The sequence below is a fragment of the Monodon monoceros genome, unplaced genomic scaffold (genome assembly GCF_005190385.1).
Source record: "Monodon monoceros isolate NGI ecotype Baffin Bay Population unplaced genomic scaffold, NGI_Narwhal_1 Super_Scaffold_21, whole genome shotgun sequence".
NCBI classification, from domain to species: Eukaryota; Metazoa; Chordata; class Mammalia; order Artiodactyla; family Monodontidae; genus Monodon; species Monodon monoceros.
In genome coordinates, this window is record NW_021703778.1 from 109,249,882 (window position 1) to 109,266,705 (window position 16,824).

The 16,824-nt window shown below is 39.6% G+C and overlaps 1 protein-coding gene across 8 annotated transcripts in view; it reads left to right on the plus strand.

Moving 5' to 3' along the window:
- Positions 1 to 16,824, plus strand: part of NPAS3 (neuronal PAS domain protein 3) — an 862,041-nt gene that overhangs the window by 108,357 nt on the left and 736,860 nt on the right. For 3 of the 8 annotated variants that reach the window (XM_029239281.1, XM_029239279.1, XM_029239280.1), the window contains exon 2: positions 920 to 1,009. The exons of the other annotated variants lie outside the window; for them this stretch is intronic. In XM_029239281.1, coding sequence (XP_029095114.1) covers positions 920 to 1,009 — 90 coding nt within the window. The remainder of the gene's footprint in view (positions 1 to 919; positions 1,010 to 16,824) is intronic. 8 annotated transcript variants of the gene reach the window in all.

The window sequence follows — 16,824 nt, forward strand, 5'->3', positions numbered from 1 at the left end:
GAATTGGACATTACATGGATATTACCTTTTCTGATAGAGTGGTATTAAAACGAAGGGCTTGGTACTCTTACTGATATTGTGCTTTGATTACAATACATTACTTTTCTCTAAAATACAACATGATAGATTCCTTAAATACTTGTTTTTCCTGAATGAAGAGATTTTCAGTTGAAAGAAATGGTCAGAAAACTCTCAGCATTTTCATGTCTATATGATGCAGAGAGTCTCAGATGAATTTATATGAGCTGCTTAAGTAATACAGATGAAAATTGTATAAGCCTTTTTTCCCCTTTTGCCTTAACTGCCAAGAAAACTGGACCCATTGTAATCAGCTCATCTTAGGTGCCTGTTAACATCTAACCTGTGTTCCCGACGGTCTCACTTGTGTTTTCATCCCTAATTGGGTTTAGTTTGTAAGCTGTATCATATCCCTTTAGAAGTCAGTAGAATACCAACTCTATATAAATTGAGTAAAGCTGAAAAATATATTAACTTTACTAAGGTTTTATAGCTAATTTACAGTTGCCTACAATCGTAATGCATGATTGAATTAATGATGATCCTGTAACAAAAACACTAATGACATTTGTTTTTAACATTTCCTTTAGCATATAACCATGGAGATTGTAGAGTGAGTTAAGCCTTAGACCTTATGTCTTTCTTTCCTTCCACTTTTATGACTCTGAGATAAAAGAAATTTTTTTTCTTCTGATGAAGAACTGAAAAAAGTTTTCTCTGACTGCAGGTTTCTAAAAGTGGAAGTTAATGTTCTAAAATGTATGTACACATTGCTTTATGTATATAGCTCAAAAGCATAAAAAAGCAAATAATATTAAATTTCAACATACTTGTTATCCTGCATTCCGGTTGACTGTAGAGAACCTCTAGTCATGTCTATCTGTTTTTGATGCCTCTACAGAATAACTGCCCAGCATCCTCTGCCCAACCAATCAGAATGTAGGAAAATCTACAGATATGACGGAATCTACTGTGAATCTACCTACCAGAAGTATGTTGAAATCTTTGTGAGTCTTCCTTCTGGCTCGTGCATCAGTGCTTGTGGTTGCCAGCTATTCAAAAATGTCCTTGTATTGAAACCTTATATTTCTCTAATTTAGTGGGGAAAAACAAAACAAAACAAACAAAAACAACCAAAAATTTTGCCTATGAAATCAAGACAGAAAAAAATGTTTATTCTTTTGAAATTGTGGTCTAAAAGGTTTTTTTTTAAATGACTATATTAAACCTCTTAGGTAAGCTTCGTTATATTGCAATAAACAAGTACTTATATGCAAGAAAATCTCGGCAAAATACATTGCACAGGTGCTATGCATCTTAGGGATTTGAAAGGTGTGTTATGTATAAATTAGCTGTCACTTTTTTCCAGTCCTGTAATGGAATGATGAGTTGTAATTTGCATAATCCTTTAAGAAGTCAAATTATACTGTCATGTAGCAGACTTAACATGCTAGCTAAGATTTCAGAGCTTTGCAGCTAATTACTATGTACCTTACAGGACAGTTAAATTGAAGTTGAATCCTCTGCCTTTGCTGCCATTTGCTTGGTCCATTACTTAACAGAATCTGCACTGTTGGTAACCAGGTGTTGTTGCTATCACTGAAATAAACACTCTGCTCTGGGAAGGAAAGGCATTTTAATGTATCTTGGCTTGACTTGTATTGCTTTTGCTAAGAAGAAAGTTTTTGGTTTTTTTGTCTAACACAATAATCTAAATTGGAGTCTTCCCCAAAATGAAAAAATTTATGCTTTCCAGAAAAGTTATGAAATATTGATGGAAGCAACATTTACTTTTAATTAATTAAATCCCCCTATAGAAAATGTAAAGTAAGGTAAACATAATTTCACTGAAGGCATTAGCCTTTCTGGATATACTTTTCAAATATACTTTGGTGTGTTTTTGACTTCAAACTCTTCTTTGGCAATAGAGTTTCATTATTGAAGAAAGTACCCTTTTTCCTTAAACCTCCTTTCTGAATACAAGCTGGTGAGTTCTACTTTTATTTACTTCTCCAATTGGATGTAGAGCGTTTTCTTTCATGGATTCCATTTTATAAAATATTAAGAAATCCTGGAGCCCCTGGAGGATGCTCTCTGAAATGGATGCAAAATGGATGGCACTGGGACTCTTTCCTGTATCTTTGCAACTTATTTATCTCTGGCTTTATTTCTTGATAATCTGTTGTCTAGATAGTGTTATTCTCTCCATCAGAATTAGTGTAATTGTAATGCAGATTTTTTTCTGATGAATATTTTTTGAAAATTCTTATTATCTGTGAGTCATAATTACTGAGGCTCTTGGTGGTCAGGTTTCTGTAATTTGTTAGTGATTTTGTGGCTTTGTTGTGATTCGTGGATACTTTGAGGAAGCCTTTTGCCGTAGAAGAAGGGGGTCCTTTAAAGACCGTATTAAAGCAGCCGTTAATTGTTGACCATTCAGCCAACTGTTGTTCATTTGTAATTAAGCCAGTGTCACGTGTCTGACATTCCTATCTACTTAAAGGCTGAGGCTTGTCTGTTTAAACTCGCGAGAGTGAGGATGGGTGGATGGCTGGATGGTGTCTCCTCCGTCTCCTCCGTCTCCAGGAATTCAGTCCACAGCAAGGCGTCTCTTCTAACCGTAGGTGTCATCTGAAGGGCTTGCTTTTTTAAGAATTGGTGTTATTTGTAGTCAAGGTAGACACAGTAGGCAGCACAGCTGTGACTGCCAGAGAAAGTCACTAGGGGGATATTCATAACAAGGAAATATTGGCAAATAAATGATGAAGAAGGGGAGGAAATCCCCAAGATGTTAAATTGGAGCATTGTCACTGAGATGATTAATGGTGCTGTGTATTTTAGTGAAGATGCTTATCTGGATTGTCTTGAAACTATAGTGTACATTTAATAGCACCTATAAAAAAGCATGTGGTGCAAACACATTGAAGAGAAAAAGCTGTGGATCCTGACTTTATTTTCCTGAGTGTTTTCTCCAGCTACACCTTTGGCTGCTGGTTATTGGAAAGCTGGTGTTAATATATATTATATATAGGAGTATGTATATTCTATATAATATATTTACTATTAACCGGCCTTTATATAGGTCCCCTCCCTAGAGGATTGAAAATGTTTTGTGAGAAAGATGGGTATCTTTTCAACACTTTTTAGGGGTGAATATTATCAATAAAAGGGAAATGCTGATCACTCAGATTTGCCTAGTCATCCTAGGCAGACGGCAGTGCTGGCCATAATGCTACGGTGGGTAAACGGCCAAAGTTCCATCATTGATGGCTTTAGTACAATTAAAAAAAAAACAACTTTTCCATTAATTTCTGCTGAAGGAGTGGCTGTCTTAGAAGACCCTCTAGCTTTCTGTGTCAAGCCATGAACATCCTGATTCTGTGTAATGAATTATCACTTGCCTTGAGGGCTCTTTTATCAAAGATGGCAGGTTCATCTTTGGGCAGTTACTTAACCTTCTTGGGCCTCAATAATTACTACTAGACACAGGGCTAGACATAGACAAGAGACATATAATCCTATCTTCAATGAGCTTAGCGTCTAGTAGAGCACTGTTTTTTAATTTGGGGGGCCCTACTGGAATATTGGGGTATGAATCCAATTTGGTGGATCAAGATTAGATATTTAAAAATGAGCTGGAAGATACTAGAAAATTTTAGTGCATTGCACTTAGGAAGAGTGTGTTTTATCTTGTGAGGCTTCCGGTTTTTATGTGTGTGTATGTGCACCGAAAACTGCACGTATGTGTGTACATGGGGTGTGGTTATCACTTAAAATGTGTTTGTCACTGTGTTTTATATCCAAAAAAAGATTGAAAGCCACTATAGTAGTTGATAGGTAGACATGTAAACATAATGACGTATGGGTATTACATCAGTAAGTGTTCAGGGTACCGTGGGTTATAAAGAAATGGTCAGTCTGTGGAAAGGGTTGAGGACTGTCTGGTCTCTCATATCTAGGATGTGCTGGAGCTAACTTGGATAGGCTCATGAGAGCAGGCTGTATGCTCATCTTTCCAACTCTTTGACCCCTGACCTCATACTGGTGACTTGAAATTGGGCAAAGTATTTTCACTATGGAAATTGGAAAATGCTGCAAATTAGACGCTTTCCTACCCCCACGTAGTTGTTAAATATTTACCAGCATATATCACTTAAGAGGAGTGATATTCCTTCCAACTGTAATTCTATGGCTTTATAATTATTGTGAATTATTTTACGTTTTAAAGCATTTTATGTGTTGCATTTAGATGTTACTGGGAATTATTAAAATAATTAAATCATTTCAATGATATTGAAGTTTAAAGTGCATAGGAATATGAAACCTGTGATTAATTATTTCAAAATGTCCATAATTTATGGTTTACAGAATAATGGTAGTTACCCTAACTTCTTACATTAAATGACTATGACATGGACAGTTTAAAACTTCAAATTGTAATTGGTGATATTAAGTTTTTTTGGCAAAGGGTAGGAATACAGTGTTTTCAAGAATACTAACCACATTGTAAATACTTTATAAATTTCATTGTTTTATGTTAAGCTGTCATTTCGCTAAGTACTGAAACTTTTAGATCCCAGACCCCTCTCTCCATTTTTAGCTCTCCTTATAGTTTGCAATAGTATCTTTAGATTTTAGTTAACCCATCTATAAAGTAGTAGACTGGATTGGGAGATGACATGGTTATTTGTAATTAAAAATACAATTGTCTTATTTTTTTCTATTTTCAGTCATAAAAGTAAAAGTAGTTATGTACGAGTTGGAAAAAAGATATCCCCCTCCATAATAATTATGATAACTTTAAACTTTATTTTTAAAGAAAGACAAGAAGATATTTGAGTCACAGGAAAGGAAACTTTCCCAGACATGAGATGGAATTGTAGCAATAAATTCATTAAATTACCTGTGTTAATATGTGATTGTGGGGAAAGATAACTAGGTAGGAAAGAGTCAGCTGAGAAAGGCCTTTAGGGCCTTAAAGTTTGTCACAATTTAGCTGTGTGGTTGGATACTACTGTAGAGGGATTCGAGGAAGATTGGGCATCCTTGAAATGACTGTTGTTGAGCACAGCTTTAAGACGAGTCTGGGGAGACTGGAAGTTAAGTTATGATATTTATCGAGCCTATGCTATGTGCCATGTCAATAGGCACTGCTGTACCTATTTTGAACAGAGGTTTAACTCAGCGTTCCTAGTCTCAAAGTGCAGCCAAGATTGAGAAGGTGCTTGTAATTGACTAGACAGGTATCACCTAAAGAGAAGGAGACATTGGCAAGTTTGTGAGGGTTGTCTTTGTTTCCTGTCTTCTCCATTCCAAGCCCATCTTCCTCCTCTGTGAAATTCACTCCACCTGGATACCTGGGTAGTGTTTCATGCCTGGGCCTTTCCCCAAAGAGGCGGGGCATACATTTTTGTCTGTCCCCCTCATTGAGGGTCAGGTGTTGTTAACTGATAATGTTACTCTTCCATTTGAATTTTAATAAGCAACTCCAAGTAAAGAATTCAAGCAAAAAACGGTGGCTTCTCCAACAGAGTAATTTCAGACACCATGACAGGGATTGGAGGAATTAACCTGGGCCTGGAGGGACAAACCCAGAAGGAGGGTGTTCTCCTGTTCGGGACAGTATTGAGGCTGGCCTTTGCCACGAAGTAGGGGTTTGGAAATGGGAAGATTCAGACTCAGAAGAGGGAGGGAATTAACAGGGTCCAGGAGTAAGAGGAGGAGAATGAATGAAGAAAGAAGAAATTCACCAGTCTTCATTTGCTGTGTTGTGCCAGACAGAGTGCTAACCACTTGCACGTGTCCTCCCAATTAAGGAGAACAAGACAGGTGTCTTGTCAGGCAGGCTGCTGGGGGATAGATGGTCACTAGTGCTGAAGGGGAGGGAAAGGTCAAGGAGGCTCCAGTGGTAGCAGCAAGTTCTTTTACTGGTTGTTTAACCCGATTGATTGATTGCTGTTATACTGGATCCTCATCCCCCACCTCACACACATTAGAATAATTTACACCAGTTGTGTTTGGATCAGTAAATACCTAAGAATTGAGAAAAGAGAAATATACAGTGAACTTCATAAAGAACTCTAATAGAATCTGCATGTTAAACAGACGTTGAACTTTGTAGCAAGAACTGCTTCAAGCCTTTCAACGTCCAAATGAATTCTGATTTCCACATCATGCCTTTCAGACCTCAGCATGGTTTCTGGTGGTTTCTCCCAGTTAATTTTAGCATCACACCAATGATTTTGCCTGCAAATGACTTGAAGTAGCGTATCTTGGTAATGTGATGGCATAAAAGTGTATTATTTAGGACTAGCTTTAAAAGGAACTAATTTATTCATTTAACGAACGTATTTTGATTGCCACCCACGAGTCAGGTGCTATTTTACAAAAACTGACTTAGTCAAAGGTGACTAAGAGACTTCTGCCCTCCAGAAGCCTAGAAGACTGAGATGTAAACCAGTAATTGGCGTTCCATATGAGAGGTGCCTCTGGTGAGATGAGTGCAAACTGTGGAAGTGGCGCCATGCAAGAGGTATTTTTAATAGTCAAGGTGGGCCGTGGAGTCTTCATGGTGGAGGAGATACCTGATTTCGGGGAGGGGTGCCTGAGGTAGTGATTTAGGCTAAAAGAAGAGTATTTCTTGTGTAGCAGATCACGAATGGCACATGTCAGGAGTGGAGGGCTGGGGGAAAGGCGACAGTTAAGGTTGGAGAAGAAAGGGGAGCAAAGGCATCTGGTAGATTGCCCTCCTGTGGGGCCCTGGAGGGGTTTTCAGGAGGGGCGGAGTGTGGAACGGACTGCCTGTTAGAGAACAGCTCTGGAAGCAGCTTAGACCTGAGGCAGGAAACCTGCCGCGGAGTGGCCCATGGCCTCAGCGCCTCCTCTGTTTAGAAAGTTATTTAGTGTGCTTTGCATGGAAGAGTGTGCAGTCATCCTGTGTTTGTTAGTTTGAAGTTATTTTTGATTTATAAACATCTTGGAGGACTCTCCCAATATGAAATCCAGTTCAGGACCTATCCACAAATTCACTGCTTTTCTTGGCTTGAGGTGCTCCATATTTGCCTTTCTCCTCACAGACCACTTGTAATTCAAGATAAAGGAATGCCAGAGAGTAAAAATGCACGGGCCCAGGAGGCATGATTTAAAGTGAAAGAATATTAATTGGCTTCACCGGAGTGTATATTTTCATTATGAGAGAAGTGACTGCCTAGATTTTTAAAAATAATTGGTTAGTGACACCTGCAGTATGTATGAGAACTCTAGAAACTTGAGAACAGAAAGTAAAGGTCAAGGTTACAGGAATAGAGCTACAATGAGCCTTTTGTAGGCATGCTGTTCAACTACAGTGTTCAAAATCGCGAACGGGTGGTTTCAGAGAGGGACGGAGACTAATGTGCTTGTGCCCAGATTTAAAAAATAATAGAGCAAACTTATCTATAAACCGTGGTTTTAATAAATTCTCTTCACCTTAAGAACAGCTTGTTCTGTGTGTTGTTTGTGAAGATGTCTTTAGTGAATTTTTGGTCTTAGTTTATGCATCAGAGTAGAAGAATTATGCTTTAGTCCAATTTAGATCCACAAGTCCACGCAATAATATTTAATCATTGCTAGAGAGAGCTAAACCTCCTGGAAATGGATCTGAGTTTGATCCTAGCCCCACAATTATCTATTAGATGTGGGACAGTGGCCAAGTTACTGAACTCTTTAAGCTTCTGTTTTCTCACCTCTGAAATGGAGGCAAAAATGATAATTATCTCATAGTTGTTTTGAGGGTCAATGTGGTGATAAAGATGATGATAATGGCTAACATTACTAATCTTTTACCAGATACTGATGTCTGGCAGTGGGCTAGTAGCTTAATATATACATTTTAAAAGTCTTTACAATAAACGTAGGCACTAGGTATGTTTATTACCACCATTTTACAGATAACTTATAGAGTAGCTCACTCAAGGTTAAGAAGGTAGGATATGGTGGGATTTGGATCAGCATCACTAACCTATGACTCACTGGCCACATCTGTTGCCCCTTCGCACTGCCTGTTTTTGTAAATAAAGTTTTATTAGAACACTTCTACACCCATTCACTTATGCACTGTCTATGTATGCTTTTGTGCTACCATGACAGAGTTGAGTAGTGGTGACGGAGACCATATGGCCCACAAAGCCTCAAATGTTTCCTGTGTGGCCCTTTACAGAAAAAGTTTACTGACCCTTGCATTAGACCTCCAGTCTGTCTGACTGCAGAGCGTAAGGTCTAAACCACAAAAACATTTACTATGCTGCTTGGCATATAGTAAAAACTCACTAAATGAGCAGTGCTTTATTACTCATCTAACTTAGGGTACAACTATTCACCTCATAGAGCTCTTGTTTACAAAATGGAAATAATCATTTAGCCTCCAGCAAGATAAGCCATCATGACTATGGAAATGTTGAATTTAACGTTCCTAAAGGAACACATCCTGAGTTGTATGTTAAATTTGCCATGTATTACCATGTGTTATGTAATATAGATGCAAGAATTTCCACTTGCATAGCATTCGAAATACAGTATTGCGTTATAAGGAATAATTGTGAACTTCAGCGCGTATTCAGCATCACTGTTAATTTCATACACCAGAAAATTTCATATGCTTAGGAAGATTATATTTTCTTAAATTTCCAATGGAAAAGACATTAAAATGGAAATGCCACTTAAAAAGTTATGATCTGTGTTAAAAGTATGTATAAGCTTACAAAAGAAAAAATGCAACAGGATTTTTTATCCACTTAAATGAGAAGATACATAATCAGCATACCCCCCTTAACAGTCTTACCAACAACCAAGGGAAGAGATTGTTTTCAACTTTACTCAAATTTTATTTCCATGTATTTGTCTATTGATCCAGGGAATTCCCTGTCCTCTGCTCAGTAATGACCTTGGATTTGTGTTACTTTGGAGCTTATCGAGTACACTGTGGCAGGACATCAACTTGTGTTAAGGGGATACTCTTGGAATTACCTTTCATTAAGTCCAATGCCATGGCTCTGGGTTGGTGGCCTGGGGGGTGGGTTGCGATTGCTAGATTAGTTATATTGTTTTCTTTTGGAAAAGCTCTTTTTGAATAGAGATGCAACACATTTCATTCCAGAGCATTTAGAAAATGCATATAAACATAAAGAAAAAAACATAGCATTTGTAATCACACCACCCATAGACAGCTACCACTAACAATTTGGTGTCTATCCTTATGTATAATTGTGTTTATATGCATGTCATCTTTGATAGTTCTATATCCACATGTATAGGTTTTCCTTGTGAATCCATCCACAAGTTGCCTCAGCTGACAGATATCTGGGGCCAAGTGCTCTAATTTGTCCGCAAGCAACTTATTTAATGGAAGTTGGAAACTAGTCAACTTCCATATAGAAACTACTTTCTGCAGAGATTTGCTGTCTTACACAACGTATATTTTTTCCTGTTGCAGTTTGCGTTTCCTTTCTGAACTTTTACTACTTTCTTGTGTGGGGAATTTAAATTCTTTAGTTAGAAAAAACAAGAACTAGTGATAAAATTTTCAGCAGAAAAATCCTCTATCCTCTCAGTATTTTAATCTAGAGAGTCCATCATTGAAAGGTAGAAAGGTAGAGGATGAAGCTAATGGTGAGAAGGGTATAGTGGGCTCGAGAAACGTACAGCTTTTTAAAAAAAATTTATTAATCAATTTATTTATTTTGGCTGCGTTGGGTCTTCGTTGCTGGCTTTCTCTAGTTGTGCTACTCTTCGTTGCAGTGCGTGGGCTTCTCATTGCGGTGGCTTCTCTTGTTGCGGAGCATGGGCTCTAGGCGCGTGGCCTTCAGTAGTTGCAGCGCATGGGCTGAGTAGTTGTGGTTCGCGGGCTCTAGAGTGCAGGCTCAGTAGTTGTGGCTCACGGGCTTAGTTGCTCCGCGGCATGTGGGATCTTCCCGGATCAGGGATCTAACCCGTGTCCCCTGCATTGACAGGCGGATTCTTAGCCACTGCACCACCAGGGAAGTCCCATACAGCTTTTTTTAGATCAGAATATGTACATGTATGAGAGGTAACCGTTAAGTGATTAGATGGAGTTTTCTGGCTACTTTACAAGCTCATTCTCTCACATGCCACATCTGCTACATCAATCCTTAGGTTGCTTAAAAAGAATGCTGCTTACTGTGTTCAGCATTGAGATGTTTTCATCTAGTTCTCAAAGCAGAGAGGGGTCTGGTTTCTGGGAGGATTTTAGTTCAATAACCAGAGTGTAAGGAAAGTATACTTGAGTGATTTTCTGTTGGCCAACTTGAGACCTTTGTGATTCACATATTAGTGTGAGGATTCTTTGGAATTGAGCACTTGATATTTATGTGATTAAATAGACTATCATCGTATCTTATTTAAAACCTAATTTCCCTTCCCTTCCTTCAGCTCATTTATAAAGACTCCCTGCAATAAGTACTAAATGCAGTAGTATTTATATAGAAGATTTTATATATAGGGCCTCACTCTTTGCTTTTTCTCATTAGGTGCCAATGACGAGAGGCCTGTTTCTCTCTCTAGCAATTCTTATCACTTGCATTTCAACCAACATAAGCCTCCATAACAGCCTCATTTCCTTGACTGTTGCCTGTCAGGGGTGCTCAGAGTGAATCACAGCCAATTGCATGCCTTGGACTTTAAACCAGAAGAGGCGCATGGTCTTTTTGATGATTCTTCTCTTTGCTTCCACTCTCCAACCACACTAACAAAATTGGTTTAGGAGTGAAATTGAGTTGGCATGGCTCTGTTGGGCACAGTTTCCCATTCCATGTGCTTTAGACACCAGCTGGATCTCCTGATGAAGAATTAACATTTGCAGTGCAGGATTCCCTTGCCATCAGAAAGCAGAGCATTCCTAGGAAAGCCTTTGTAAGCCAAAATGATGTAAAGCGAAGAAGCAATTACCTTAGGACTCGTTTTGCTAACAGATGCACAAAATAAATGGAGATGAAGACACATGCTCACAAACACAGTTCAAAGCTATGAGGGTTTGATGCTGAGATGCAGAGCATAGTTCCTGGGGAAGGAACTTGGTGGTGCCTCTCACTGCTCAGGGTGAGCTCACTGCCTCTGTAACTTCTCACTGCAAAACAAACACTGAAGGCTATTTTCGCTTTTGCCCTTTCCCCAAATGTGAAAGTCCTCTTCCGATTTCTTTCAGTTATTGAAAACAGGTACTAATGTAGTCTTTCATAAAAGCAAAGTGGTGTAAAGCAAATTTTAGAAAAGCGGGGGATACCTGTAATAACAGCGTGGTCTTTGCTCACTTCCAGGGAAGCAGCGTGCTTTTCCAGGGACTGCTTAACTGCTTGATGGCTTGCAAGGGGAAAATAAGCAGCAGCTCCAGTTCTCATCCCCTGGAGAAATTCACCAGGTGTCCTAAGTCTTGAATTAATATCAGTGAAAGCAGTGGTGGTCATGTCACCATGTTTTTAAAAGGAGAGATTTGGAGACACATCCAGTGGGGATGAAAGTGGAGGGTAGGGGAAATTCTTGAGTTCTTGTAAAATTGATGATCTATAAATTCATCTGATAGCAAGATTGTTTACCCTCTTTTCTGAATGCTGCTTGCCCGAAGCTAGTAACAATTTATATGAGGCTGGTAGGAATGAAGAATGCTGTTTTGTCTTTTTTTTTTTTTAAATTTATCGCACTTGTGAAATGCCTTGGGGAAGGGGAGACTAAACTAAAATTATGGGCAGGCAGATTTTAAGTAGCATATTTAAAAAAATAAATTTATTATTTTTGGCTGCGTTGGGTCTTTGTTGCTGCGCGCAGGCTTTCTCTAGTTGTGGTGAGCGGGGTCTACTCTTCGTTGCGGTGCATGGGCTTCTCATTGCAGTGGTTTCTCTCGTTGCGGAGCACAGGCTCTAGGCGTGTGGGCTTCAGTAGTTGTGGACACAGGCTCAGTAGTTGTGGCTTGCGGGCTCTAGAGCACAGGCTCAGTAGTTGAGGCACACGGAACTTAGTTGTTGCATGGCATGTGGGGTCTTCCTGGACCAGGGATCGAATCCGTGTCCCCTGCATTGGCAGGTGGATATCTTAACCACTGCACCACCAGGGAAGTCCAGTTGTGTATTTTTATAAGGATCTAGTGGCAAGTTTGGTTCACTTGCACCACAGATACCTTTATTCGCTCTGTTCAGGAGAAATTTGCAGGACACAAATGACTGCTGTGGTACAGAGTGTCCTCAAAATTCGAGGCTCTGAGACATAGACAATACAGCTGGATTTATTCTGCCATCAAAAGGAAATACCCATTGATGCTGAGGCCTTTCATTGTGAGGCTAAATTGATCCTTCTGTGGACAAGAGAAGTTTTAACTCTTGATAATGAAGTTAGGTTTCAGTTTCACCATTCTTGCTTCTGTGTTGGCTGGTTTTCCATAACTAGTAATACAGATGTGGTAATTGATTAGCTTAAATCAGAAGGAAAGGAAGTAACAGGTTCCAACTGTGGTGTTCTGTGGTTTTTTAGGCATTACGATAATTGACCCAAATAACTTTTTTTTTTTTTTTTTGCGGTACGTGGGCCTCTCAGTGTTGTGGCCTCTCCCGTTGCGGAGCACAGGCTCCTGATGCGCAGGCTCAGCGGCCATGGCTCACGGGCCCAGCCGCTCCGCGGCACGTGGGATCTTCCCAGACCGGGGCACGAACCCATGTCCCCTGCATCGGCAGGCTGACTCTCAACCACTGTGCCACCAGGGATGCCCCCCAAATAACCATTTTTGAAGTAAGTAAGTAGTATACTAATTTTGCAGTGAAGAAAATGAAGGCTCAGAGACGGTAGGCCAGTTGCTCGGTTTACAGAGCTGATAAAGTTTAATCTGGTGACTATTTATAGCAGAATAATCTGAGTCAGTCTGGCCCAGCAGTTTATCCCCTTTAAACAGAATGATGTGGCCCTTTGGAGCAGGATGATAGTTTTCCTCAGAAGAACATTCATCCTCTACTGAAGGATAGTCTAATGAAATCTATTGCTGCAAAAGAATAAGACTCTGAGGAGCTTAAAGCCTTACCTGTAGAGGAGGGAAGTTTCTTATATTTGAACATTAGTCACTTAAACATTCGGTGTCCTTTGTGTTCCCAGCTGTGCACCCTTGAGTGTGGAGGCAAATTAGGTCTCCCCTTTGGAAACTTCATCTGCTGTTACGCTGCAGTTATCACACAGAAATGGATGAATCCAAAACTTTTATATCAAGCCCTACCTCTTTCCAAATTCAAGTTTTATATTTCTAAACTGCTTGATGTCTCTGCTTGTGATCCACTTTATATCAACCTCTGCATCTAAAGACCAACAAATTTGCAAGCACTTCTTGGTGTTTCACAATTGATTCTCAAAGCAACCCAGTGAACTGTATTTTATCTCTATTGGAAAAACCAATGGAAAAAACCTTAAACCAAACAAATGAACAAACAAAAAGCCCTCGAGCGGGAGGGGGAGTAAGGTCTCCCCCTTACTCGTCTTATCTCTCATCTCATTCAGTTTTTTTAAAATTAATTTATTTATTTTTGGCTGCGTTGGGTCTTCGTTGCCGCACGCGGGCTTCCTCTAGTTGCGGTGAGCGGGCTTCTCATTGCGGTGGCTTCTTTTGTTGTGGAGCATGGGCTCTAGGCGCACAGGCTTCAGTAGTTGTGGCTCGCAGGCTCTAGAGCGCAGGCTCAGTAGTTGTGGCGCACGGGCTTAGTTGCTCCGCGGCATGTGGGGTCTTCCTGGTGTGGGGCTCGAACCCGTGTTCCTTGCATTGGCAGGCAGATTCTTAACCACTGCACCACCAGGGAAGCCTTCATTCAGTTTTATTAAGTACTTGAGTTTACTGTACACAAAGTACCTTGCAAGACAGTACAAATTTCCTTTCTGGGCTACCTTAAATAGTTATCAGATTAAAGTAATGTTTCTAGCAAATTTCCTTGCTCAAAATCATTGACTGTTCATTCTCACCACATGGTGTCTATAGCTTAGTGTTTAAAACCCACCAGTCTTGCTCTAGTTTGCCTCCCCTTCTTCCCCAAGGTCTTTCTCAACCCAGACTCTCTGTTCCTATCTGTGAAACGTATCTACTTGTGTTAGGTACAAGACATGCACTATCTCTGTGCCTTGGCTTTATCCACAGTGGTTTCTTTCCTCTCTTAATTCAACACATTAATTGAGTACGTTCTATAACTAGGAACTATTGTTTGGGATATGTCGATGAACAAAGACCAAAATCTTCGCCCTCCAAGTTCGAGGGCATTAGAGACAGGCAGTAAACAACAAATGTTGAAAACCAAGTAGATCACATAGTCTGTTTGGTGGTCAGTGCTATGGAACAAAAATACAGGTTAAGAAGAAATTAGGGGTGTTGAGGTGAAGTTTTTGGTATGGTTTCAAATAGGTGAGGCTCCATTTAAAAGTATGACATTTTCCTCCAAGGATGTGAGGGAATTAAGCATATGGGTAGGCAGGGGATAGGCAGGGGAAGATACTCTAGGAAGAGTGAAGGCTTTGCAGCTCAAGGGTTCTTGATGTATTCAAAGACCACAAGGAGGACAGTGTGGTGGAGTCTGTATGAGCAGGGAGGGCAGTAGCAGGGGACAGTTCATCGAGGTGATAGGGAGGTCACACATAGGACCCTGGCAGGCCACGTAAGGCTTTTGGCTTTTACTCTACTTAAAATGGGGCCTTGGGAAGATTTTTGAATTGAGGAGTAATGGGACATAATGTAATTTTTAGGATCAGTCTGGCGGCTGGCTGAGCATATGCTTCAGGGGGATGAGGGTGGAAGAAGGGAGACCAGATTGGAGACTATGACCATAAGCAAGGTGGCTCATACCAATGGTGTAGAAGTGGAGGTGATGAGAAGACTTAGGATTCTGACCTACTCTGAAGGAAGAGCCAACAGGATTTCCTGATAGAGTGGATTGAGGGGGGATAGAGAATAGAGGAAAGTCAATATTGAGCCCAAGATTAAATCCTCATGTGTCATGTACTCTGTATCACATGTTTGGGGGCACTCAATCATATATATGTAAATATATACCTTTAAGAACTCATACACAGAGTGGCGAGGCATGACATAAACTTATAAAAGTTAAAGGATAAAAGTGTGTGGGTGTGTGTGTGGATAATATCTTCTCAATAAAATTGCAGTTTCCTTAGAGATGTTAATTCATTCATTTACTCCACAAATCTTCTTAAGGTGCTTATTAAAGGCCGGTGATTGTCTTACCTCTTCAGTAGTGCTAAAGGCAATTAGAGGCAACTTCAGTGTAGAGGGTAAGTGTACAGGCTCTGATGGAGACTGATGTGTGCAAACCCTGGTTCCACTGTTTTTTGCTGAGTGATCTTGAATAAGTTACATAAGCTCTCTGTCCCCCATTTTTCTCTTCTGAGTAATGATAATACTCTCTCTCATAGGGTTTATCATGGAGAATAAGTGTACTAATACATGTAACTTAGAACAATGCCTGGTACATACTAAATGCTCAAAAACTGTTTACCATTCCTAAGTAAATGTTCAGGAAAAATTAGTTAAAAGAGGATTAACATTTGGAATTACTTTCCTTCTTTAAACACCTGTATTCAAACCTGCCATGCTGCACGGATAATGTGAATAATAAGGTCTCGTATTAAGCCTTGCTCTCTAGCTGATGGTTAAAAAATAAAATGGGAGAATTGTATTATGATCAGTCTGATTACCTGTCTCTTTTCAGGGGTGGACATGGAGTCTGGTCAACATCCCCTTCTGGGTACATTTGATTGACTGACAGACAGCTTTTAAATACCTAACACATAAAAAGATCAGTATTTTCTTATTATTTTTTAGCTTAAAATGTTGAATGTGTATTAAAATGAGAAAAATAATTTTCAGGATAGATATGACTTTCCTAGTACATAAAAGCAAGGAGATCACATCAAGAAGGGAATAATATTTTTTTGTCCAAGTACAGGAAATTACTATTTTCCCCTCTATGTTTATGTTTTGATACCTAATATCTCTTTTTCTCCCCCTCATGTGGTTGTTCATCTTTTCATTTCTCTTATTATCAGCAGCTAATTTGGGCTCCAAATCCATGAAAGAGCAATGCTTTGCTGCTATGGAATTCATGCAGACATATTTAGTGTCAGGGGTGGTTTGAAGAGCAGCTTTATTCAGCTTTTATTGTGCCTGGTACTTCAGCGAGGCACTGAGGTTCTGTTTGAGCTCAGTATTCCTGATCCCACTCTATACATCATAGATGGCAATGCAGACAGTGACTGTCAATGAATAACAGGTAAATATTGAACAGGGAAGCCCTTTTGATTAACTTTGTGGATCATTATTTGAAAGTAGCTTGCATCGGAACAGCTCCATCACTCATGATCATAGCACAAGGCGTAGGGGTCAGAGCATCAACCTACTGGTTGGAAAGCTGAGGTTGCATTCTTTGTTCTGTACCTGGTCCTGCATTCATGCAGTGGTGGACGAATTACAACTATCCAATGAGAAGAATGGTGACTGTTTAGACCAATAGGGATGCAAGATATTTAAGATGATAAAGCACAAAGAATGCTCAAGAGAGACTGTGCTATGTTGATATAAACATATTAAAGCATATTTATAGTAACTTTTTGAAGTATAAAACAGTATGGGTGCTCTTAATTTTTTATCCTGATTCAGAAGTCTTTTTTCTAATATGGAATTTAGACAGTTATGGCAGACTGAAAGTGAATTTTTGGTCTAGTGTGTGCTGAAAATAAGTAATTTCAGCATCTGTCCTCTTTCCTAGATTTTAGTCCATACCACCTAAC